At 43.3% G+C, this 26,907-nt stretch overlaps 1 protein-coding gene across 3 annotated transcripts in view; it reads right to left on the reverse strand.

Moving 5' to 3' along the window:
• The window catches only part of FBXW7 (F-box and WD repeat domain containing 7), a 191,479-nt gene that overhangs the window by 20,853 nt on the left and 143,719 nt on the right, over positions 1-26,907 (reverse strand). For 2 of the 3 annotated variants that reach the window (XM_055702646.1, XM_027801671.2), the window contains exons 3-4: positions 9,999-10,081; positions 6,880-7,021 (exon numbers count right to left, since the gene is read on the reverse strand). In XM_055702646.1, coding sequence (XP_055558621.1) covers positions 6,880-7,021; positions 9,999-10,081 — 225 coding nt within the window. Of the gene's footprint in view, positions 1-6,879; positions 7,022-9,998; positions 10,082-12,588; positions 12,821-26,907 lie in introns of those variants that run through there. The other variant, XM_055702652.1, reaches the window with a different exon arrangement.

Raw genomic sequence — 26,907 nt, forward strand, 5'->3', positions numbered from 1 at the left:
TTATACACACACATGCAGATTAGCAACTAAACAGATAATAATATTTAATAATAATAATTAAATTAATTAAGCTTCTTTTGAAGTTGATGAAATCTACACACACATTGCTGACAATGAAGGGGTTGCAACAGAACGCGCTCCCTCTCTCTCTTTCTCCATTGTGTGTTCAAGTGAGATGGTAACTTCTAACTTTCATCTGGTAAACCAAAAACTTTAAAGGAAATGAGAGGAAAGGAAAGAAAGAAACTTTGTCTAAAAGGGTATTAGCTTACTGCCTGCTTATTACTACAGTATGTCCCTAAGTGACAATGCCGTAATTTCAGAATCCTGGCTATAAACCAACGTATATTTTTGTAAGTATCAATTTACACTTGAATAAACAGGGAATTCTGATTGGTAATTTTCTTACTTCACATTTTTACTAATGGGCACCATAAAATTTGAAGATTTTAATAAGGCACTCATCTGAGAGCATAGCAAATTAGCAGCATCATTTGCAGAAAAAAATTAATAACTGAAGACACTGCACATCTGAAAAGCACGTTTTAAACTCATCTGTGCTCATCAAAGAGTTTTGATTTGTTATGTGCAAACAATTTAAAGAAAAAAATAATTTCTATAGGAAAAAACAACAGCCACCACTAACTGATTTAGCAACAGAATTAGAGCATGAATAAAGCCTTACAGAGAAAATGAGACATCACAGTTTTTGAGAGCAGATTCATATTCATATTCCTGAATGTCTTCTAGAGTGACATTTACAAGTAAATTAGCACATACAAATGATATTACAGTTATGGTAAGAGGCTAACTGAAATTAACAAAAAAAAAAAAAAAAAGAAAAGAAAAAGGTGAGATACCTTACAATTAAGGTTTCTGTATTAATCTGACATGTACCTCAGGACTTTTAGTACTCATGCTCTGTATTTCTGTTCTCTGGATTTGATTCTGACAATTAACTCTGGTCTCCACAACACTACAATGTTTGTATGTTGTGAAGATTCCGCGGAAGAATGAGACAGGTGAAGGAGAAGCTGGAAATTTTGGAAGCAAAGGCAAAGCAGATAACTCCCGGGCTTTCCACCATGTAGAAAGCTCCCCACGTTAACCCGGGTCAGCTGCTCTTGCCCTGAGCACACCCATGGCAGACCCCGGCCAGCCTGCCCTAACAGAGGAGGGGGAGGCAGCTCCTGCGACCTGAGCCCGTCCACACACTGCTGGCAATCGCTAAGGTGGTCCAAGCTGGCAAGAAAATATCCCCCATCCACGTGTGCATCTGTAGATCGCCACCATGAGATGAGGGCTTCCATGTCTCATACCCAATACCTCAGAATATTTAAGAGAAACAAGAATGTCTAAGCATAAATTGCTGCAGTGCTTTTATATAAAACAACTTCTATTAAATTTCTTTCAATAGAAATATTTGCATGACAGCAGTTCTCCATAAATCGTGCACTGAAGAACTGTTATCTCACCAACTTTCCAGCTGCTGGTTGTTTCATTGACCCAGAGCTTAGCTGGTTGGGTACAAACGTTTGCGATTTTTAACCTCATTTGTCAGCTGTGTTTGAATTTAGGAGAATTAAAGAAAGGGAAAGTAATACCTGTGCTACTTCCTTGTAGTATAAATTGCCAAGGTCAGTCTACCCTTAATTTATAAAGCAGATATACATTATTCAATTAGAACAATTCAACCTGAAGAGCTTGGTTTGTTGTTTTTTTCTTGTGGCAAACACTGCTAGCAGTCATGAACATGTTATTGATGAAGAATTTCACCTTACTGTTAGACATTTCTGGTTTTAAAATATAATACAGATCTGAACAGCAAGGGGGAAGATTCAACAAGGGGAAAGAGATGCTAATGAGTAAAAGCAGCACCCCCTTCCATCTGCCCGTTCAGCAGTAGCGGATGGCTACAGGCAGCTTCCTAAGGCTCTTTTCAAGCAATCAGCTGCTACAAAATGTTTTCTCTCGGACGCTGTCCCCTTAGTCTTTCACTTCAGCAAACAAACCTCCAGCTACAGTCGGTAAGGGGTCTCTGAGGGAAAAGTCTGGCATGGAAGACTGGGATGAAGCCTTGCCAGATGAACACAACTGTTTGCCTTAACGAAGGCAAGACTAGTAAATTGCTGTTTCTGGGCCCCACAGCTTGATCCATTTGCAAAAAACCTGCATGTAGCACATTGAGCAGAGAGGGTAAGAAATAAATTTGTGGCTTCGATGAGAAACAACAGCAAACAAATCTTGCAGAAGGAAAAAAAAAAAAAAAAAAAAAAAAAAGAAAAAAGTGCCAAACAGTTTGCAAAGTTTCAAACACTGCAGATGACCGAGACTTTCAAGACATGTGGTACAGTGTCCGGGTACCTTGGATTTCTAACAGGTGATTCCCCTTCATGTTGAAGATCCTTGTAAAAAACACACTTTATCTTTAAAATGCATTTGTTTAATTGGTTTTCCTTGCCTTCAAAACTTAAGTTTTAATGTAAAATTAAAATAAAGCTTCTATTACGGGCAGGACTTCCCCTAGAAAAGGTAACTCCTGGATTCATTCACATACCCCTTGGAAAACCAGCAGGGAGTACGGATCCTGCTCTTTGAATGATCTGCGATGGCTAAACAAACCTCCCCACTCTTCCCTCCCATCTCAGGGAGGTGTTCCTTTTCCAGCCAAGGCCTTTCGGTGGTCCGTACCACCTCCACATTCAGTAATGCAGTTCCTGCAACCACGGTGCTACCTGCCTGAAAACTACCCCTTCCTTTCCCCCTTTGCTATTATGTTTAAATGTCTTTCCCTTCTTTCTCAGGCACGCAAACCAGCTTTATAATCAACGTAAATGACACCTTTGCTACTCCTGCAACATCCACCTCATCCCTCCTGCCTGGCTGGCCACCTGTCCTTTTATCATCTTCCATTTCTGCACCTCTCCTCTTCCATGACCTACGTGTTTGTATGGCACAGCTCTCATCTGCCAGCTCCGATCTGTACAATTACAGTTTGCAGAAACTACATCCTTTTTCTATCATCGGTATATTTAGGACACCTATGATAAATTTCAGGGTGCTGTTCCCCATTACCGAGTTCTGTTAATGGAGGGCTCTCATTACAGAGACCTGCAGGAAGGGCTCTTCTGGAGCTTGCTTCTGTCTGACTCTTGGACCAGTTACCGAGACCCCTGCCATCTTCCACCTCACAGGTATCTCGGCCTGGATAGAAACAGCACAGAAGCAAAATCCACCAAAACAAACACCGTCTACATCAGCAAGTGGTTGGTCACAACAGGAGGGCTTTGGGAGCGGCTGGTGCCGAAGCCCCCACATTAACCCATCTCCATGGCCCAGTCTGGGCCCCTGGGTGATGTGAACCTGACTAGAGGAGCAGGGGCTGGTTTGGACCCTTAGGTCCTCACTATGGTTCGACAACGTAAGAGTTTCTTCTGAAAGGAGCCTGGTTTGCATGGATCAAAACTGCCCTGAGACCCAAACCAACAGGCAATAAGCGGGGATGATCAGGAGATCTGCTCTGAGTCTCGACAATTCCTTTGAAACACACTGGTAACGGTGACCGAGCCAGAAGGGGTGTGCAGCTGTAGCCTGGATCCCTCCCATTCTTTGCGTAGGGGTTGGATGGAACCACCAAACCCCTGACCTGGTCCCACCACAAGATACAGAGCAGAAAATGCTGCAGTGCTGGTCAAGATACAATCTTTACTGCCCGCTTCACGTAAGAGGCGGACTACTCTGTCACACATTTATGTATTCATGAGCATCTACGGAAGAGTAAGAAATGGAGAACGGTAAGTAATTTGAATTTAGGTGGCTTAGCCAACTACTTATGTAAAAGCAGGGAACAGTACTCTTGCCAGCCAGAAATGACAAAAGCATTTTGGACACTATCTAAACTGCTGAGAAAAAAAACCTTCCAATTTTAGGTAAAATAATAGCATTCACTAGTGACTCAAAGTGATTGCCTGTAATTACTGTGTATGGAACAACTTTTCAACATCAATATTCCAAGAAAATGCAAATCTTTTATCACATTACTTAAATAAACTGTAAGTACGTGAAGTAGGAAAAATTAAGAGAGTACTTAGTAATTCTTAAAGCAGCACCATCTCTGACTGAACTTAGCATGCAGGCGATTTTCTTTTCCTTATGACAAACAATTGATGACTTAAAAAATATATTCTGCTTCCAATAAAGTAAAATTTCTTCTAGAAGAAGATACCTTGTAAAGATACACTTGGGCACCGAGTTTTAAAAATCTCATAGTAGATATTAAAAGGACCTGAAGCCAAGAGCCACTGCAAAACAGAAAAAATAAATAGGCCTTTAAGAAATTAAATGGTTTGAACCCATTAAAAAGCTTTTCTGTTTTTCTTTCCAGGCTAACATTTCACTCAAATCAATATATATCTTCATTTTTTAAGGGAAAGTGCAGCCGTTTCTCCTTTCTCCATTAGTTTTTTGTCACTTTCAAACTAAAAGGCTTAGACCAACTATACAACATAACAGCAGGAGTAACATATAAATTTAAAGAAACCCAACCTTAAAGGCCATCTTAAGTTTTCTTAACATTTGAAGAGTGGTCTTGCAATTAATTTGAAAAGAAAACTTAGCAGAACCACTGGAGGCCAACGTACAGGTGTGAGACCTCAGACAAACTGGAAATCACTTGTTGCTGCCAGCTTCTATGGCAAAGGACAGTTCTACTTGAAAGAGAAAACGTGTGTCCAGCTAACATGCTCACGGAAATTTCGCTTTAAGACTAACTGGAAATGCATTTTTGTATAAAACAAGATCGTGCTATGAAGCAGGCTTAGGAGGCATACAGTACATAAAGGAGAAAGCTCTCCCATTTGCTTCTGTGTAGGAAAAACTTTGCGCTGCAAGAACAATGCTACACGTGTCATTTAATCCTGCCCTTGGGCAGAGCTAGCTCCCCTCACTTCAAGAATGTGCTTTTATCATTTGACTGTTTCAGACTTGCCCCTTTCATAAAACTCACATGGAAAATAAGCACACAGAAAAGGAGGTGGCTTGGCATTAGCCAAGGAGATGCAACATTGAGATGCAGCTACATGACTCGGAAAGCTTTTGGTTCTAAAATAAGGGACTCCCTTTTGTGAATACAATAAATACTACCAGTGACAGAAGTGATCAATAAGTGCTACTCAACGATCTCCAGTTACGCCAGAGAGGCCTCTCTCTCTTGTCAAGAGGACAGATCAGCATTTAGTACAGCAAAAAAGTATTTTGAGAAGTCAGAAGTCTCTAATGATGCATTTATTAAAGTGTGGTTTCTACATTACTAACCCCAAATCTTGGACCCCAAAACAATAACTACAGGCAAAATTTCATGGGCTTACAGGCTTTTCCTTATCCTGGCCAAGCAGCCAACAGTATTGCTTTTACTGTCAAGCACGTCTGCGCCACTGTATCAAACGCTGTATCAGCCTTCCATAACCTTTTTTTAAAAATATGTGACTATTAATAACTAGCAATCTTATGTGAGAAACCACGCATTGTACATTGTAGTTAACAAAACAGCTTTTGCTAGTACAAAGGCTTTAACACTACAAAATGTTAAGATACAATGCAGTATTGCGTTATCATATGTACAAAGTACCACTCAAATATGGTTCTTAAGGGTTAAAAAACCCTATTTCTATGAATATAGATACATCGTAATAATTAAACGTGAGTATTTTTAAGAAACTGAATGCTGTGTACGAGAATATCTTAATTCCAAACTTCCACTGTTTTAAGCACATTATAAACACGTAAAAATAATGAGGGAAGGAGTTCTACATTATCAATTTAATATTCAGAACTGACAGTGATTGAGATCAATGGTATTATGTAGCAGCATGAATCAAGCCAAAAGCACGCTTCTGCCTGCAAAGCTGGGTGCTCACTACTCTGTCTGCAATATTGTTCCTCCGTCTTTGCCTGCTGCAGTAATAGAAACAATGCCTATACTAGTTACATGCTCCTTTGGAAAATGTTTTCAGAAGTAACAGTTTATTAATCAAGGTAGGAAGACATAGTATTTCCGTTCTGCAGTCACTGACTAGGACCCATCCCTACTTCTTAAAAATACAGAGCAAAACCGTACAGTAAAGAGATCTCCACGCTACAGGTTATGCACAGCAGCAGAGGCCTGCTCCAAACTGTTGGCATTAATGTACACAAAACTGGTTTAGGTGCTACCGGATTGGTGTCCATACAGATTTCAGTTTTGACCTGTGCAAGTGATGCACAGCACTGTCCTTCACACCTTTGCTTTGGTCAGATGAAGTTTTGGGCATTGCTGAAGGCTGTTGGGGAGACACAGCAAGCCTCTTTCCCCCCTCCCTTCAGCTGTGTACACACGTACTGGCTGACATTGCATTCAGTACACAAAGACCAGTAAAAATACATATTTGAGTTTCCCTTTAATCCATTTTTGCTAAACTTTTCTTTCTATTCTTAGAAGACAGCAGACTCATGAAAAATTTAGTGTTATACCTGCACTGAGACAAAGCATGCACTAAAGCTCACTAGTCCCCAGGTGAAAACATCCCAAGTTAGCTCGAGGCCATGGAGGCAGCTGTTACATGTTGGACAGAATTTGTAGAAAATGTGAAAGCATCAAACAGGAAGGGTTATTTTACCTAGAAACCCGAGAAACCAGTTATTTTTTGTGAACCTCTACACCAAGCAGCTGAAACGGAGAACAACAATTCCTTAAAGCCGATGCCCATTTGTTTTTGCAACAGTACACAAAAATCGATGACATTCTGGGAGGTATAAGGAGGACCGCCTTCTACTGAAGCAACCTCTTCCTTCAGTTGTGGAGGCAAGCTGCTTCAGATGTTTATTTCTCTAAGCACTGGTTACCTGAAACATTTTCAGCCATTCCTGAAGGCCCGTTGGTGGCTGCACAGATGTAATGCGGCGACGCTGCTGTCCCTGGCCATTGGCCGCCCTCAGGTCCCCAAAAGTAGTAGGTGTGGCAGAGCATGGCACCAGCCCCGTAGTACTATGATACAAATAAAAAAGCGCATCACATGTAAAACATGAAGGAACGTTTACAAGTCCATTGCAGAACGAAAAATCTAGTACAGAATTTGCAACCAGTACTTCAACTCTTTAACTTCATGCAAAAGCAGTAACATGAGAAACTGTTCTGCTGGTTGCTCAAGAGGTCACTTCCCCCACTTTCATAAATCTGCCTGCTTCTACCACTACAGTACCAAACCTCCAGCTAGGGGGGGAAATGGGGATCACCTTTCAAAGCTGAAAAATTACCACTCTGTTAACTGGCCGGCAGGTTGTCTATAAAGAGGCAGGTTTATATATTCCTTTCCTTGCCAGAGTTATTTCCTTTCCTTCTGGGCTGCATTTGTGCCTCCTGACCGGTCATGGAGGAAGCCAGAGCTCAGAGTCTCACCTGTATGTGAAACGTGCTAGTGCTGCTTCATTGCCAAACAGGAAAAAAAAAAAAAATGTCTATTTTTAGCCCTTAATATGTTTTGTTGACAAAGAGCTAGTACTCTAAAGCAGTTCTAGCGGCTTAGTGGTTCGGAACCGGGCTTCGAAATACTCCATACAGTCTTTTAAAGTTTGAATGTTGATGGAGTGCCACAGGAATTAAAGGTGAAGAGGGAAAAGGAGCCAAAGGTGCCCTCTGAATTACAGTTTTATTTTTTCACTCTGACATGTTAAAAACCGGCTCATTCATATGGGATGGAGCTTTTAAAAGAGCAGGGATTAAGCTGCTATTGTAGGATTCTAAAGAAATACAGCTGACTGGGTTTTCTTTATTTTTATGCAATGTAAAGTACTTCATTCACAGAATATCAAAGTTGTATTCCCTAGCAGGAAATTTGGAACTCCAGTAGTGTTTGCACAAGCATGAGAATTTTAAATACAGTGTGGAACTCCAAAAAACCCTTTGCTTTTGTGAGTTTTTTAGTAGGTATGAGCTCCAGGGTTTAACTGACTTGTCAGTGGCTACAGGAATAGCTTCAAATGATGCAAGACAGGTTCATTTTCATATTTATCTCATCATACTGTACAAATATTTCACCATACTCTTCCTTGTTCTGAAGGACAATCACAGTGTGTCCTAACATTTACCCAAACCGGTAAAGAAAAGTAAAGATTGGTTTGATGGGCTTATTTTTAACTGTTAATTTTACCGAGTAGTAACAGAAACAGAAGCCAATATAAAAATAATGTTTCACAGATGAAAGATTCTCTTAATGACATTAATTTACTGGCTTTACCTGTTATATGCAAAGACAGTTCATCAGGCCTGTCAACTTTAAAGAGTGTCTTATCCGAGGGAAAATGGAAACAAGCAGGCACAAGAACTGCATCATTTGCCTAATTGTTTAAATAAAGTCAAACAGTTTAAAAGAGAGAGGATCTGATGTTATTTAAGGATTCGTTTATGCCGATAATGACTCCAAATCCAAGCAATGTCAATGGTATTTTTAAAATAAAATCTGGTTTTACAGATTTACTCATTCTCATCGCCTGTGCAGAGATCCAGCAGAAGGCCTAGCACCGATGGTCCAAAATAAGGCTCTTAACGTTGGCTTACACCGGGTCTGAGCAATACGTAGCTTTGAGCCTGTCCCAGCAGAACAGGTTGCACTTCAGTTTCTCCTGCTGTAAACTGGTTCTCAGTCAAAAACAGTTATTCAAAACAGGAACCTCTTTCCTTTGACCTGAGATTAAACCCCAAGGTTTTTGTTCATGCTTTATTTTTCCTGTGTGTTTTGATTCCCCTGAAACAGCCAGTCAGGTTTCCGTGGAAGATGGAGTCCAGCGGTTCCCCTGAACCCGACAGACACGCTTGATGAAAAGCATTAACTTTCTTTGTTGCCGAACTGTTTGCTCTTACGAGAGCGTAGAGAATGGTGTGCCACCCAAAGAACTGGTGGCCAACAAGAGTGTTCTTCCATTAAGTCTGATTTAGGAACTACCAGCTGGAGGCTTGAGAGAGATATGGAAGCTGCAACACGTGCTTCTCTGCAACGAGACATCACCCCTCTTTCTCTACTACAACATTTACACATCTGAAAAGCAACCCTGGCACCCGTCTCCCCACATTGTCCTAGCTCTTCCCTCGTCACCTGATAAACCTCTGCAGGAAGGGAAATACAATATAAATTACTTTTGACAGAGCCATTAGCGACTGAACGCTACTATAGGGTGTTCACAAGGAGTTACACCCCCAGACAACTTTGGGAGGCGAGTGCAATGCTTGTGGGAGGGCCGATATTTCTAACAGGGGAAAAACATAAAGTGGTACAAATTCAAAGAGGAAGGGAAGCAGCGTGACACGCGAGCACAATTGTTATGGCAACTATACAGTAAGAACTGCAGTTGGGAGGCGTGCAGCCAGGGCCTCACCCTACCGCTGCCTTCACATTTAGGAGTGCTTTACTCTACAAAGCATCTGACCGGAACAGCAGCAGTTACTTCTGTGAGCCGGTACCATTTCGGAGTAGTAAGAAAGCAGACTAGAGCCCGTAATACTTTGGTTTGTGGGTAACAGATACGTGCGTGTTCTGTTAAGATCAGATGGTCTGCTCTGCCTACAGAAATTTCCATTCCCTCGTTCCTGTTACCATAGCGAAGTGATACATTTGATCACAGTTTGTAATAGTCTTAGGGTTTATCATTATGTCCCTTTTTCAAAATCTGACTGATTTTATTCCCAGGAAGGCTTCAGCCCTCAAAAAGTCTGTAAGTAAATGGGCATGCTATATTTAGCATGAAACACAAACCTCAACTGAAGAAATGCAAGTCTGGCTACTTCATTAAAACTCATCTTCAGTTCACACAATTTAAATCAGCTGAGCAATATACAAATGCTAATACCACCCCTTCTTTGCTTTACAGCGCTTTAACATTGAGAGGAGCCATGAATCAGGCTTAGCAGTTGGAAAGGCGGGATTTACACAAGAATTGGGATCCAGTGATCTGTTACTGTGTATAATTACCTTGTGTATTCTGAGACTTTGCAGGGTTTCTTTCCCAGAGAGAAAGAACGGACCTCGGAGCCATGGTCCAACTTTCTCTTCATCTGCAAGGTGAGGGAAAAAGAGTAACAACAGGGATTTAGTTACATGACCAGCCTTATGTACGCGTACTTCTGTAACAATAATCCATTTTTACCTTTCACTTTAACGTGGAATTTCAACAAAGTTGACAACACTCACAAGTCGACATAAAGCAACATTTGAGTTTCTAGCTTCAACAATATTTGATAGACATGTGATATGGTGCATGTATATATTATTGCTGCTTTAGGGTCCACAATCTATTGGAATGCCATTCTTTTCATTACCAAATTTCAAACGCGGAAAAAACAGGCAGAACTCTGCGTTGGTTTATTTACTAAGCTGCTTTCCCTCTACTCTCCTGGGAGGGGAGGGAAAGAACTAAACCAACCAAACCTCTTCATTGTTTGTGTTCAGGTTCCTTGCTAAGCCTCTCAGGACTCTCACGGAAATGGTTAAAATTGTAGGTAGCCTGCCTGCATTCTAAACCAAATATTCATATTATAGTCTAATAAAAAACAAAAAGAGTAATTAAAATCTATTTTTTCTTTTGTTTACCCTTTTATTTTAAAGTTGTACATTGAAAACATTTATAAAACTGCAGTAAAACTGACTGACAGATTAACTGACACTTTTACAAGAAGGGTAAGGATGAAAAACACTACACCTCAAGTCCTAAACGTCACCTGCAATTAGGTATGATCAAAACCAAATAATGAGCGGGGCAGCTGCTACAAGGGGAAGCCAGTCTACAAAAATTACCAAAGAGATGGAAAGCGGTGAAAACTGTATTTATCCACTCAGACGAATAAAGATTACTTTCTACATATTTGGGTAATCTTTAACCCCAGGCTTTTGGATCCAGTGAAACACATGTATGCCAAACACAATATCTTGAGCTTTTTGTTGGTCTTCCTTTCTTAAGACATGATACACCAGAGCACTTCAGCCAGCAGAAGAATGCTTATGCTGTTTACAACTGCGAGCTGCAAAATACATGAACTACCTGCATTACAATTCAGGCTTTAGTTTAACTATTTACTCCTTTTTTAAAAAAAATATCACATTTAAGACAATGGTTTAAAAGTTGGCATCTTTCTTACGTGACTGATTTGATCTTTTTTAATGTTACGTTATAACATTGTTATTTAAGCATTTCCTGTATCACTCTACCTATCTAAAAAGAGAACACCACAAAACCCCAGGAATCTCTAAAGCTTGCGGTCCATATACTTTTGTTGTGGTTTGGGTGGGTGGTTTTTTTCGTTTGGTGTTTTTTTGTTGTTTTGGTTTTGGTTTTTTGGTTTGTTTTTTTACTTTTCAAATACCTTTATGGCCTTCCCCCAAAACAGTCACTGAAGATCTTGTGTTTTGCTTCTATAATGATTGCACAGGAAAAGCGATCGGAGATTAACTAGTCTTGTTTTGACAGCAATGGCTACGAGGCAACCCAAAGAGCTTGCCTTGTAGCCGTGTTTCCTTGCTCCTGCCTCACGCGGGACGCTCCCCAGCAGCATCTCACCAGAGCAGCATTCAGCCAGGAGCGCCCCGAGCGCCGCCGAACCACCACCCTCACCCCTGCCGCTTCCCCACGCCCCGGGAGGAGCAGCCCCCTGTGCCCCTCCCCCCATGAAAACCAGTTGTAAGCACCACTGGAAAATAACGGGTACCATCTTTTATCACTGTGCTAGGCAGGCAAAGCATCAAAATTACTGGAAGCGTAAGGAAGATGTTTGAACATAAATCTCAATATCTGATGATAGACTTTTCAGAAAGGATTCTTCTTGATAAAGGGAAAATTTTATTTATTTCCAGTTTGCCTTTCTGAGAGGTTACCATCACCACCGTATTCCTCTTCTGCTTCCCATGAGAGGGAGATGCAGTCTTCCCAAAGCACACCTTGAAAATTAGGAGTACGAAGCCTGCAGCAACACAAGCTGCTACAGTAATTTACTCTTTTGCATTAGCAAGGAAAACAATATGCAGATTTCTGTTCCGTTGCCTAATAGTGATTTCACCCAGTTCTTCTGGTTGTTTTTTGATTTTTTTTTTTCAGGTATTTTAGGGAACTTTCTCCCGGGGTCCACCACACGGACAGGCTTTCAGCATCTCAGAAGGTGCTAAGTAAATACACGGTCAAAAAACGTCATTTAACCATACGCAGAAGATAAAACTTTCTCTAGTGACAAGATTTAAACGTCGGTAAGGGATCTGTGTAACCGAAAAACAGAAACCGCCGAGCAAACATCCCCATCAATATTTAATCTGTCGCTAGGAGAACACAACTCCTCCAGACAACGTTTGTTTGTCGAAATAACTGAGATTGCAGTATATAAAAAAAAAAAATTAAAGGGGGGGTGTGGGGTGTGGGGGGGGCGGCAAACTGTATTCCGCATCGCCGCCCGCCACCCAGCGCCCTCCCGGCAGCACACTGCAGCGGCAGCCCCGCGGACCCCGGCCCCCCCCGCCCCCCCCTTGTTCCCCCCCCCCTCCGCGGGGGCGCAGCCGGGCGCGGGGGGCGCCCACTCACTTTGTAGAAGATCATCTTGAGGGTGCCGTAGAAGCCCATGGTGTCGGCGCGCTTCCCCTTGCGCGGCTGCGGCGCGCCGCGGGCCCGGCGGCCGGGCAGGCGCTGGCAGTACAGCCCCTTCTCCGGCAGGTAGGTCACCGCCTCCCGCGCCGACATGCTCGGGCACGGCGGGCGGCGGCGGCGCGGCTCGGCCCGGCTCGCCTCGGCCCTGCCCTGCCTGCGCCGTGCGGAGCCCCGCTGCCCCTGCCCGCCCGGCTCCCCCTGCCCGCCCCTGCGCCCGCCCCCCGCCTCTCCCCGCCTCCCCCCGCGCCCGCCCCGTCCCTCCCTCCCCGCCCGCCTCCGCAGCGGCGGCGCGGCACTGCGGGCTGGGCAGCCCCCGGGCAGCCCCCTCCCCGGCAGCGCGGCCAGGGCGGGGGCACAGCGCGGCGGGCACAGCGCGGCGGGGGCCGGGGCCGTTCCCGGCCCGCCCCGTCCCCCAACCGCCCAGCGGCCGCGGCCCCCCGAGCCTCGCTCGCCCCCCCCCCCCGCGCCACACGCTTCACGGTCCCGCAAGCGGGAGCAAAACAAGCTCATTTCCACTAATTATCATTACACCGGCGCCCGCGGCCAGCCGGGCCGGACCCGCACGTGACCGCATTCCGCGGACGGGCGCAAACGAGTCCTCCGGCAGCGCGGTTCCTTTCGGAATCGGCTGAAATCCGCCACCACAGCCCTGCCGGGGCAGGCACCCTCGCTGGGCTGAACAACAGCGCGCCCGGGCTCCGAGGGCTGGGGGTCCCGGAGCCCCGAACCCGGCCCTGGCGCGGTACACGGTAACGCACGGCTGCCCGGCCCGGCCGCGGGGAGCTGCGGAGGCAGGAGCGGGGCCCGGGCTTCCCCCCGAGGCGGGCACCCCCCCCCCCCTTCCCCGCTCAAGGCAGCCCGCAGGTGGCACCAGGCTCCTAGCCGGGCTGCAGCCCTCGGTGCCCCCGCCCGCTCCCCCAGCGGCACGGCAAGCCCTGGGGGGTCGCTGCTCCCGAACGCTCCCCGGTCATCCCCTACCCCGCGCACATCAACAAATCTGCTCCGTTCACCCTGACGGTTCGATTCAAGGGCACTGAAGTTCCTGACGTATGGTTAGGCTCCCAGACTGATACCTGCAACACGCACGGCAGCTAGGCAGCTTTTCCTATTTTATTATTTTTTTTTTTCAGTTTCTATACAGACAACTCAAATAAGAGACTCCAGCTTCTGCAGTTTTCCCTTGTTTCCCCCCCGCCAAGTTCTCTGTCCAAGTTCAGAGCAGAGCGTACCCACAGCACGACCCGAAGCCGCAGCATCCCCTGACCATTTTCCGCAGGTGCGGTGGGTGCTGGGCAGCCCTCCAGACCGATGCACTCACACAGAAGCAAACTCATAGTCAGTGCCTGTTGACCTGAGGGGAAACCATCTTTATCTTGCAAAATAGTACAAGAAAAGTAGAAAAACCCACGCAGCTGAAGGAGTGGAATTGCTTTCCCCACAACCTTCAGTACTTAAAAAAAAACCTCTCACATGTATTAGTACTTTAGCACGCCAGGTGTTAGCACACTAAGGTACAGCAAAATCACTACCCCCACAGCACACAGGATCCTGCTTCTACATGGTTTTACGTATCTCCCATCCAACACTGAGTCCTCGTAGTCTTTTTCTACTGAAAATGGTTCTGCCCATCACATCTTGGCATTTATGCCATTATCCATTAAACTGCAGTGCTGTATATTTTATGAGAACAAAATGGTCTTGAGTTGACTTCATACCTCAGATATGAACAGAGCTGTACATATCCCGGGAGACTATTACTGTCTTCCTTTGCTAGCACATCACATGCAAAGGGGAAGGAAAAAACCCCATAGGCTGCATATACACATTAAATAATCACAGGAAGCGAATTAATACCCAAATCATCAGGGTAAGAAAGAATTCCAACATTACTGCTGTGGGGATTCAGAAGTACTTTCTATACATGCATGCATAATGCCCTGTAATGTTCGCAGCTATCTGTGAGCGCACTTGACGCAAAGGGGGGATGGGGATGGGATGATGATGGCTACTCTTCCTCCAGCATCGCAGCAGGCACTGGCGGGCAATCCTCAGGGATCAGCCTCTCCCCCAGCCCAAAGACAAACCTAACCTGACAGCATAACTAGATTTATCTTTCGAACAAAATGTGCTTCCGAGTAAGCAGTCAATGAGTTGAGTAATTAGAAATTATTATTTTCCTCTCTTTCTGAGTAGCAGTATTGCCAATTCCTTCTCTTTCGATAATGACTGGCAGATATTCTCTCATGGTAAAAAACTACCGACTTAGCTGCTTATCTCTTTGCTTCAGTCAGGACCCCAACAATCTTTTGCTAGTGGTAGAAAACTTGGTATATCAAGTATTTATTATGCACAAAAGGTTTGGGGGTTTTCATGATTTTAGATACAGATACCACAGACAGATTTTGACATTTGAACAGTGACCATCTTTCATCTAGCAGTCTGCCTTTCTCGGAGCAAGAGACAAAAACTGCATATGGATATGGCTCTCACTTATTCAGTATTTTTCTCTAGGGTGGTACCAATTCCCATTCTCTACAAAGAATCATCGCCTCTACCTCAAATTAAGTTTGATAGTCTCCGGGTAGTTGCAGGACTACTCTAGCTGGGTGTCTGTTCTCCCCCAAAACGCTGAACCACGGCCTGGGCACCCTATAGTCAGCGGTGAGGAACCCATCCACCAGAGGCTAAGGGCACCTCCTCTTAGGCTCCCACTCTAAATCTCCGTGTAGAAATGGCTTTATCTCTCTCCCTTGACCTTGAGAACTCCCCCTGTACTTGGGAAAGTTTAGTACTAGTCATGAATACACCACACTCTCAATTGTAAGAAATTGCTTAAGGCTTTGCAAACGTAGCAGGGAACTGCCCGACCCGGGAAGACAGAGCAGGGCTGCAGGTCACGCAGCTTCACCTTGCACCTTCTCAGAAAACACAACAGTGGAGGAACAAGACTTCAACCCCTCAGATGCTTTTGAAAGCCTGACAGAAAGTAGCATGGTTTACATCTCTCCTGACATTTGCAATAATATTTATTGCAGTAACTTAATACTGTCTAAGAATACTTACTGGTATAAAGTAAATGCTCATCACAAATTAAGGTACACTAAGGAAGACCATAGTTCATAAAGCAATGTTAAGAGAAAAATCCAAAGTTGCCATGTTTCTGTCCCTATTTGATATATTCAGCTTCAAAGGGTGGTTTTAGTTTGTTTAAGCTGAGGATAATTTTTCAAGTTTTTAAAACCACAAAAAGCATACAATTCATGACATTTAGAAAAACGTCTACACCAAAATTACATAGTTTACAGTGGACACAAGTCCAATCTTATTTCCCGTCAGTACTGCCAGCTCTTAATTAATAAAAATTCACACCATCCAATTCTTTTCCTGTTGGCAACATTTCTAGCACCTTTACCAGTTTGTCATGTGGCATGCTGTAATTAAGACCGTCTATTACTTCTAATGAAAGACTAGAATGAATTACAGAAATCACCCGCAGAGCTATATAATCCCCAGAAGAACGGAGACTACAGTGCAACAGACCAAAGTAACAACATTTTTGGTTTTTTATTGGAGAAACATTTTTGAGCGGAGAGACCACAGGACGGTCTGGTTGTGGTAATGGCCAGTCAGCATTTTGGAAGCACACTGGTGCTTAAACCACGGAATGCAAAAACTGTAATTGGCATTTCACGTACACATATGTGCGTTAGGAGCATAATGTGTGCAGGAGGAACTGTGGAGCAATATGGTTTGGTATCTCCATTAATATTGGTAAATGCATCATTCAATACAGTGCCAGAAGGGATTCTGTGTACTCTGCACATTTAAGCAGACGTTTAGCAGGCTGCCTCCTTTAGAAACATTTCAGAGGGGTTTTTGTGTGTTGTCTAATAGGATTGTGTTTTTTTCCACCCAGGAAACCAAACACCCTAATCAAGTGGGGCCAGATCCTTAGCTGCACAAGATCTACCCTGGAGACAGCAAAGATGACCTGGGAAGGAGAGTCACGCTTAGTTATTTTTCCCTTTCTCCTATTTGGACCCACTTAGGTTTTAAACACTTCCCTTCTGCTTGGTAATCTAGTTTGGGCAGCTGCAGCAGCCAGCACTTTGTCTTCTGTATTCGACCTCTTCATCAGACCACATACTTCATCTAATTTGCCAAATGCTCCCATTCAGGCAAGAATCTGGCCCCACAGAGAGGTACTTCTGCCATCTGCTTTAGACATTTAACTACAGTTTAGCTTAGCACACCTACATTTAGAAGCCTGAGTTCCCCATTCAGGCAATGAGAAAGGCAGATGCTAGAGTCCAACTCGTATAGAAAAGGAGAAAAAAACGCCATATGATAGCAAGTGTTAAATATGTTCCAAAGTAATTCAGGGCAAGCCTTTCCTCTAAAAAGGGCACCACGATTACAGTCAGATCTTTTTCTTTTCAAACGTATTACAAAATGAAACGAGTGACACACGGGGATCTTGGAAATGCCATGTTCTCATGGTTTCTCCTAGTTCAGCTTGGACTAGGCAATGACCTTAAGGCTGTCGCTAATTTGAGATTCATTAGCATGCATCTTAGGTGCTGAGCTGCAGCGATTTTGTGGGTAAATTCCGTACCTGCGGGCAAAGCGAGGCAGTTTTAGGACATTGACCAATTAAGGAAAAGTAGTATTTGGATAACAGACAAAGTTCAAGGGCACAGCGTATGATGCACCTTATCACGGAGGTATAACATGTGTTTATGTAGAATACACAATTAGTATTGCTGCAACAGAACAGACTCGAAGAAATGAATTTAAGTGCACCAGTTTGTGACCAACAGCTGCTACGCTCCGAATATGACTAAGAACAAATGCAACTTGGCTCCCTGGAAGGAGTTTAGATGGAGGAATTTTTACTCAATTTACTTGTAATGCCTGCAGCAGGTTTAGAGAGATCCACTCCAGCATTTGCCTCAACACAGTTACGGAAATTTAAGCTTACGATGTTGTGTAGAACAAGTCAGACACAACCCTGCATGTTGCAATGTGCACTGATCAGTAGCTTACTGATCAATGACATGTTTTTGTATTATCGATGAACCTAAGGTTTGGGATGAAGGACAGAAAGCAACAGGAACTCTATCTATCACGGGAGGAAGGACACACAGAGGCGCTACAGTAAATTGCACCAAGTCTTCTAAAGCTTACTTAAACGGAGTGGAGAATACATATTAAAAAGTATGATAGGTACTACTGGATTGGTTTACCTATTGTATAATGTCTCTTGGCAAAGCATTTTGAAGACTGCTTTCGAACTGAAATTACCCACGCATTAGTATTGTTCATTTCCATGCAAAGAAAGGTACTGTAGTGAAACAAGATTGTAAATAGCCCCTAAGATTTGTTTTTGCAGGGAAAGAAATAGCATAGATAGCAACTGAAAAATCAAATTAGTATTTATTAAAAAATCTTCGTTTTACTAAAATAGCATGAACTTTGATTATAAATACTGTTTTTAAAGGTATATATCTGTAGCAGAGATTTCCCATAAACCACTTCCTTCTAACATTTGCCTTTAAAAAAAATATTGTTTTATGTATCAAAAAGTGTGCTATTTAATGGCTGAAAAAATAGCTTTGAGAAGGATTTATACATGAAGTGTGTAACAGACCTCAGCTTTGGATGTTTAGAATAAACCTCAGATTATGTTTTAAGAGCAGGGAGACTGCAAAGACCGGCTTAATGTAATATGGCATCACTGTGCCTCCAGCAGAGCAGAACTCCTCTCTGAAGGTCATACAGCCTTGTCCTCTTTGTTGGTTCCCTGTAGTTGGGCACAGAACTTGCAACATAAGCTTCGATGGTTAGGTTATTTTAAAGCAGTGCAGCCAACGCTGTCATACACCTGTTTATGAAGGGGACAGTTCCATGCACCGGTTTTGGTGGCAACACCAGCTTAAAAGATGTCCCAGTCTCACCTGCTCATTCCCACCCCTGAAAGGCTCTCACCCTTATTTCTGCAGGAACAAACACTTGTAGAAACGTTCTGTGAACCAGATTCATTAACTGATGTGGGGTGAGGAGAAATAGGGTTTTTTCTTTTTTTTGTGGGTTTGTTTTTTTTTTTCTGTGTGTGGTTGGTTGGTTGGTTTTTTGAACCAGTTACCAATTTAATTTTCCACCATGCCCTCAGAAACAACTGAGCCAGCAGAAGCAAATGAGCAATTCCAGGCAGGACACAAACTTCTTGAGCCAGCTACACCACTGAGAAAAAGGTATGAGGAACTGTGACCTGAGTGCCCCATGCAGAGACTATAAGCCTATTATTTACACCTTGAGGCATCACTCCCTTGGCTATAGTTTGATGTGCATTTATGCATTTAAGCCAGCACAGCCACTGAAAAAAAAAACAACCCACAATGGTCCCTGCACCCATGGCTGCCCTTGGCCATTCATTTCTGTGCTTGCATCACCTTCTCAGGTGTGCCACCACACCTTTCATTGTATGGCTGTGTGGTCAACCAGGGTGGCAACGGACCTAGGGACACTTTTTTTGCTGGGCTATTTTTCAGCCAGGTCAGATTCCCCATCTCCCTCACTGCATGGCCACACAGATATCTGTGCCAGCATAACAAAAGTTATGGCCTGCTGTCCTTTCTAACTGCCCCAAATCCCCACAAGAGCTATCTTAAGTGCTTGCTGAACTACAACCTTAGGTGAAATGGCAAGGAACTGGAGTGTGGACTTTGTCCTCTCAGCCCAGGGGGCTGTATTATTATCACAGAGCGACTTAGTTGCATTGAAAAACATACTTAAGTCTCTGTCAAATGGAAATGAACACTCAAATATTAAAGTTTTACCATAAAACAAGCACAAGGTGAACCACAGGCAGGGAGTATAATGTCAGCCTTCCTTAAACATGTCATGTTAAAACTCCAGGGAGCTTGTCTCATCAGAACTGTGTATTATTTCACTTAAAAAAAAAAAAAAAAAAAATTTCTTCCCAAAGCATTTTTTTCTTGTTAAAGAAAAGCATAAATGAAAACAAGAATATCAGTGGAGCTAGGCTTCATGTTGCTCTTAATTCCCCGTGACAGTAACCACATGCAAGTTTCCTTCAGAGAAATCTTGTATGGTTTGTTTTAAAACTAGCAATATTATCATACAATAAACGTTTTTCATAATGCATACCCTTAAAGAGCAGAGTTAAGGTTGCTAATGCAACCTGCACCTTCATGTACTTGACTCCTTTCCGTGCAACAGGAACATTAGGAGTTGCTTTTTGTGTTTTGTTTCTACACAGTATTGTTACATTATTTGTTTTTCAAAGGGAGAAGGTGGTATTCCATGCAATGTGTCTTGCAAAACATTCACTAATGGCAGCAGATCTTCCTAAGAACTGCGTCTCCATTCATTGTGCTCCTATTAAAGTTAACTGTAATCTATTTATTATATGATTAAAGTTAATATATTGTAAGATGAATTCTATTTATAGATGCAGTAATAGCTGTGCTAATCACTCAAGTTCACATTGAACCAGGCTGTGCTTTTGAGACACAGCAGCAGTTGCTTCAGAGACCAAAGTACCTTCCTGCATTTCCCGAGATGACCTTGCATGCTACATCCTCCGCCAGCCTGGGCAGCAGCACACAGGTTGCTGTGGCCAGCCAGCCTGGTGTCACCCTGGCCCTGCTGCACAGCCCCTGCAACCTGCTGGCACCCACGCTTGCTCTGCGGAGGACTGCATCCCACCCGGGTGCCTCGCGTGGCCTGCCCCCTACACACCACTGAAGCCAAGGGCAGTGGCTGCCACACCAGCAGCTCGATGCCACTTGAGCACAGGATACTCGGTTTGGAGCCATACAATGATAGCGGTCCACACCTTACCCTTTGGGCACTTAGACAGTCATTTTCTGAAATACCACCTCTGGGCTCCATTTTTAGTAATCTTCTCTTACGCTCCTAGTATAGTAATTTCACAGATTCTGCCTGTGACGTAGTCCATAAAGTCAGAAAACCACGCGCTTGAAACTGTTCTTAAATCCTATCTTAAATCCAAAGCACAAGCACTTCTTGCTGATCAACAGATGATGACCACAATATCAAAAAACCCCCGAACCAAACAACCCTAATGGGGATCAGTTCCTTTTTTCAGTATTTCAACCTCAGAGCTGAGTTGGTTTTGTTTATATTGACAAGAACATTTCCAAATTGCTGAAGTGTGCATTTCTGCTTTTGAACACCAGTGGTCAAACTGTTTTCACTCAAATAAGCAGGTTGAGAAATCACCTTTGTATAGAAAAAGAAAAGTCTGCTTGGACTGGGAAGGCCTTCCAAAAATGTCTGTCCTTCACATCGAATACAAATAGAACACTGGTCCCTATTGCCTATTCTCTGTTAAGTTTTCCTTTTTTGTTTTCCTTGGAGACAGCTTAATTGTGATTGTGAAGAAAAATGCTTATTTACCTGGAGTAATCTATAGAAATCTGTTTACAAAATAGTATCTGTCCTTCATTTGTGGTATGTGAGAATAATAAGGGGTTAGTGGTGAGCCTTTCGGCTACAGACAGAAGAATTCCTGGAATTATAGATTATACCAGAAGGATTTAAGAAGAATTTGAAGAAAAAACTATTACAAATGTCAAATCTCTTTTCCTACCTGCATTACCTGAAGAGAGTATAAAGGTTACAAACCCAAGCATTCAAAGGAGTTTGAAATGACAGGTGTTAAGATGCTTTTACTCCTAAAAAGCTGCTTACCAAGACAGCCCTGTGTATGGTGCATACCAAGTAAAACAGATTCTGCAGAAAAAACAGCGTCTGAGGTTGTAGTTTAAGATACGTCATTACACACTTGTGTACTTGCATCTACCGACTTGTGCACATGCATCAAGTTTGCAAAGGCAGACTTGCAAATGTTTCAGGCATGGCATCCTGACCGGATTTTAAAACCTCAAGGGAATTTAATTTCCCCCCTATCATCTGGCAACACAGCTGACTCCCTGGTCGGTGTGGCATGGAACAGCCTGCGCCCCCACGTGATGTCCCACTGCTGCAGGTAACCAGCGCTGAGGACCGCAGCAGAACGCCACCCTCGGTGCAACAGCACTAGAGAAGATGAAACACGATGTGCCAGCCAGTTTCAGGGCAGTCTGCTGATAGCGGAAGGATAGGACCCACGAATCTCAGCTTCAGAGAGGAGCTTGTCTTGTTGCATGTGTATCAATCTCCTTTGCTCCCCTCTCGCTTCCCCACCCTCGCTTCTCTGTGATCACCAGCCCCAGGGTCCTCCATTCCCCCGCCCTCTGCTCCCTGTATCAATGACTCCTCCTGCCCGCCCCGCAGCATCTCCGTCTAACAAGACTTACTGTCCCACCTTATTACTCCTTCCCTTTTCCATCCTCCTCCATGTGTTCTCCTTCCCTGGAATTCAGGGGAAGCATTCTTCTACACAATGCCCAAGCATCAACAAGGCGGGGTGTGTCTGGACTGCAGGGCACAGAGGATATTTGGCTTTTTCCCCCCCATACCTGGCCACATCTGGAGCAGCTGGCAGCTGCCACTACGGGGAAGGGGCAGCTCTGCCCACATCGCTGTTGGCTACGGCACGCTTGGTGAGCCCAGGGGAAGGGTTCAGGTCCCTCTGCTCAGTGCTGTGACCAGGTGGGATGCAGACTTCTCACCACCCAAAGTGTTTCTGACACACGCAAATGGTCATTTTTCCATGACACACGCTGTGCCCTACCGGTAAGTGACAGCAGCCGTTATAAAGGGGACAATTACACATTATAGCTGCTTGGTCCGGCTTCGCTCTCTCACCACAACCCATGCCTACGGTGGAGCAAAGATAAGGGGATTCACTCCCCTTCCAGGAACCCTCATGATCTATTGCCATGACAACTCTCCCCTCTCCAGAGGCCTGGGGGAGCCATGAGAGCTGGTTTCTCCCGAGTCCGAGCACATTTTTCTGGCCGTAGGGGAATCGTTGCCAAACCTTTGCACAGCAGAAAGGAATGCCAGGCACGCCGGGGTCACACCAGATGCTTTGAAGCCTTGCTAACCCACTGTCATTAACCTTACGCTGTGCAATTTCACATCAGAAAGGGCTGCAGGCCAGCAAACCTGCCCCACCTGCACAAATGCTTCCCTGCACAGGTGCTTCCAGGCTAGAAACCATGCAAGGTGCTCACCCACCCCTGCAGGAAACCTAGCACCGCATTATTTAGGATAAGCTGCCCCTCATCCAGGTGGGAGAAATGAGAATTGCTGAGCTTTTTTTTTTTTTTTTTTTTTTTTTTACATTAAAACTCGCATTATTTAGATAAGATTAGGGGTAGATACTTCTAACACATTTGAGGACAAACCAGATATTTATAACAGAGATAGAGAATGCAAAAAGTATGAAATAAGGTGGCACATTTTGTAACGTTTCCGAGAGATTTCCAAACAGTGCTACCTGTATGAAACCTAAGAACCACAAATAGAAAAGAAAATGGCCATAGCTGTCCACCGTTGTGTCTAAGCTTCTTTGGGGAAACCATTTTGTTCAGTAAAAGCTTATGCACCCTTTATCAAGCCATAATATTTATACTTGAATTAAAAAAATGTAAGTCAACCCCCTCCATTTTTACCCTCAAGGAAAACTGCCTGTTGCAACCTTTACACAACCTCAGCCATCACATATTTAACCATTTCTCCAACACTTGCCAGTTCAGTGTGATGCAACTGATGCATTCCCTAAACCAGTCAATTCACTGCGGAATAAAAAGCAAGTCAGTTATCTAAATTCCTGGGTTTTGAAACTTACAATTTCTTTATTTATAGACAGGATGGAGAAAATTAGAGATTTCAGAAATTTTTGGCTTGCTGTTCCATTCACTTGTAACCACAAAATTAGATGGCAACCATGGTTTTAGTTTGTAATGTTTTGGAGACTCTTAGTATTTCACAAATCCAATTACTGAAGGAAACGTAGCCCATCAAATGTTACTGACTTACCAAAAAGATGAAACCAATGAAATACTACAAAGCAAAATGTCTATAGGAGTAGTCCAAGTCACCATGTGGTTGACTGTATGGGGAAGTTATTATTTGCATCAGAAACTATTTTAATATTCTAGAAAGATGCAAAATGCCACAAAACTATTACTTGAAATTAGTACATGAGAAGAGGGATTAAAGATGCTGCAATAAAGCCTGTCCAAATGTACGTCCTAATTCCTATTCCTTCTCTTTTGCTGAAAGCAACTGCTAAAGCATGTTATTAGCTGTAACATTGCTAAAGTGATGCCAGCAATGTTCTGACAAATCTCTAGGGTTGTTTTTTTTTGCCCACTTTCCTTTTATTATCATTTTCCATCTCTAATATTCAATCAGTGCCAAACTGGTTTATGTATGCCAATCTTTCTCACAGAAATGGAAAAAGAAATCCTGTTATACGTCGTAGGCCTGCTGATGTGACAGGGAGAGGCTGAATGGAATTGGGAAAGGGAAGCAGGAGGGAGGCGTCTGAAAGCACCAGTCTGCAGTCTGGTATTTAGCAGAAGCCTCAGTTTTCTGATCAGAAATTTGGCAAAAATTGCAGCTCAGACTACCGTTAGGTTCCTTGTAACGTAATCTTCAACACAAGCTTCGCACATCATGTGGTCTCCTCCCTCTAGTCTAATTCCGTAGGCAGAAAAAACCAGCACCCTGAAAACTGGCCAGATTTGAATAATCCCCATTTTGCTACCTACCTCCAACAAAATGTGCTACAAGCCCCTGACCAGATCATTCTCTTATCAACCTAAATTTAAATCTCTATGCAATTATTTAAATACAGTCTCAGTTGTTAGCTGAATTCCCCCTTGGGACAAGATTTGAAAATGTTCACTTTTGCCCCTTGTAAAATCATAAACAATGTTTAGGAATATTGGATTAAAAAGAAAATTCTGGGAAGAACTCATTTGCTGCTTGTATAAATATATTTCTTCATTAAAATTTGATAAAAACAGTCTTAATGGAATACTACAACCTCATTCATGCTTTTGAATAAAGCGATTTAAATTGGCAAGAACAAAGTTTAAATACTTCTTCCCAGCTAACTGTCAACAGCTTTTTTACAGCCTGCAGGGACAGGTATGACTCATGCCTACACTGTTCTTCAAAAACTGTTTTAAAATGCTGATTTTTTTTCCACTGGTCTATTGTGCTTTACAAGTAACTGCAAAGTGAAAGAGACTAAAATTAGAAGGCAGACCACTATCACCAGAGGGATTAGAAACTCCTAAACTATGGTGATTCAAAAACTGAATTGGTTGACCAAGAGGAGGGACTGTGCTTGGTTCCTGCTAGATTTCTGGCAAACTTCATTCAAAGTCTCTCCTGGTTACAAAGTACTTGAAATCCCTGTTAGAAACAGCGGGTGGTCTCTGGATTTGCATGCAACATCACACCCAGCGACCCTCTTATTCTCTGGTATGGAAGACTAAAAAAAATGAAGGTGTTCACCCTGACCTAAATAAGCTGGCATGAGAACGTTACCTGGTCACAAGTCATCTGGCAAAGGTTTGGGCTTTTTTTTAAGCCAACAACTGCAGCGACAGTCTCTTCCTGTGCTTGATGAAAAGTATGCTAATATTTACTGATTCTGATTAACACAAAGTAAGCTTGGTAGAAAGCTTATTTAAGAAGGAATCCAGCAGCCTCGAGTTTAGACTGAGCAATCAACCTGCCAGGGGAAACAGAGCAGAAGATACAAACCTTCCCTGTAATTCAGAGCAGCATTTTCGGTACTGCAGGCTACTGGGTTAAAAGCTAAAACAATAAGATACGTTTCAACTTCAGATAGCGATGTCAGTCTCCTTATCAGTACCGTCCTTCAGAGAGGCCTCTGAAATCCTCTTCCTTTTAGACAGACAAGCCTCAAATCTGTGTGGCAAGATGTGTGGGCTACTCAGCAGTGAAGAACACACTAGGTGCTCTCAGAGTAGTATCTCATTAACCAGAAAACCTGAATCTGTGTTGTGCTCTTTATGCAAAATACCGAGGGAAAACATGCCAAGTACTTAATTTGCCACATCACAGAGGAAAGTTAAATATCTCTCAGTAGGTGAGGATACCAAGAAGCAAGAACATTACACTAACTGGGATTCATTCACTTTCCTGTTCATGATAACTAGGTACATTACTATATTACACACATTTAGTTTCAGAATGGATTTTCCCCCCCTTTCACAGCAGGTAGACAGCTGGCTGTTTTGTGTTGCACTCTGGAAACAGTTAGAAAAACATGAGTAGTGAGCTGGGTTAGCTCTTCAGTACTACACACTAAATGTGGGCAAGAGGAAGACTCAGCCAGAGCCTGCACTGATCTAAAGCATGGGTCAACAGTTCCAAGACATGGAAAACCCAATTCATTTCCCAGTTCCCAGTTCCAGGAGATGTCTATTACAATCTAAAAGGTATCTGTTTTGAAGACCTGTGATCCTAAAGCTGTTCTCTAAGCAGAGGCAGTGTACACCAAGGTTAAAGTGATAGCTGTAGGAAAAGAAATCTCATCTCAGAAGGGAAAAAAAAAAAAAAAAGTGAGAAAAACAATCATAGTATCCCCTCCACCCCACAAAAACTATACTTCTTTTGTAGGAACAGGAAGTGGAACTCTTAACTTTCAAGTTTAGCAAATGCCCAAGGATGGGAATGGGGGGTACCAGCCTAAGGAGCTGTCACAAAGGCCGTGAGAACAACCAGCAGGTCGAATCCAATCCTCTCTATCTTTTGGATGGCTATTTTCTTTATCTGCACCTGGTGGTTAGTATTTGCCTAGATATAAAACTAAATATGCAAGTAAGCAAGCAAAGCATCTTCAAGTCCTGAAGGGAATTTGTGCTCAAGGGTACGTCATGCCTACAGACATCCCCATGTGTGGTTCAAATACAGTTAATCTTTTCTCTCTTCTGAGGTACCATCAGATTTAGCACCTGATGAAAACAGAACATGTACCTGGTCTCCACACAAGACCCCACTACGCAACCACCTACTGACGGAGTCAAGAAGGTTTTTCAAGGGTAGTCTGAAATTTGATGGACAAAGGCTCCCGCAGTATCATCGAGCTGGGCCCCCATCATGTATCTAGCTTACACTCTCTAACATAAGTTTGAACAGTAACAGCTATACTTGAACAAATCTGGTCCTGCCCAGTATGAACCTCAGCCTCAAAGAAATTATCAACTGATTCCTTCCAGACAACACAAGAATTTCAGGAATGCAAATTAACCACTTTATGCCCCTGACAGGTCT

The sequence above is a fragment of the Falco cherrug genome, chromosome 1 (genome assembly GCF_023634085.1).
Source record: "Falco cherrug isolate bFalChe1 chromosome 1, bFalChe1.pri, whole genome shotgun sequence".
Classification (NCBI taxonomy): Eukaryota; Metazoa; Chordata; class Aves; order Falconiformes; family Falconidae; genus Falco; species Falco cherrug.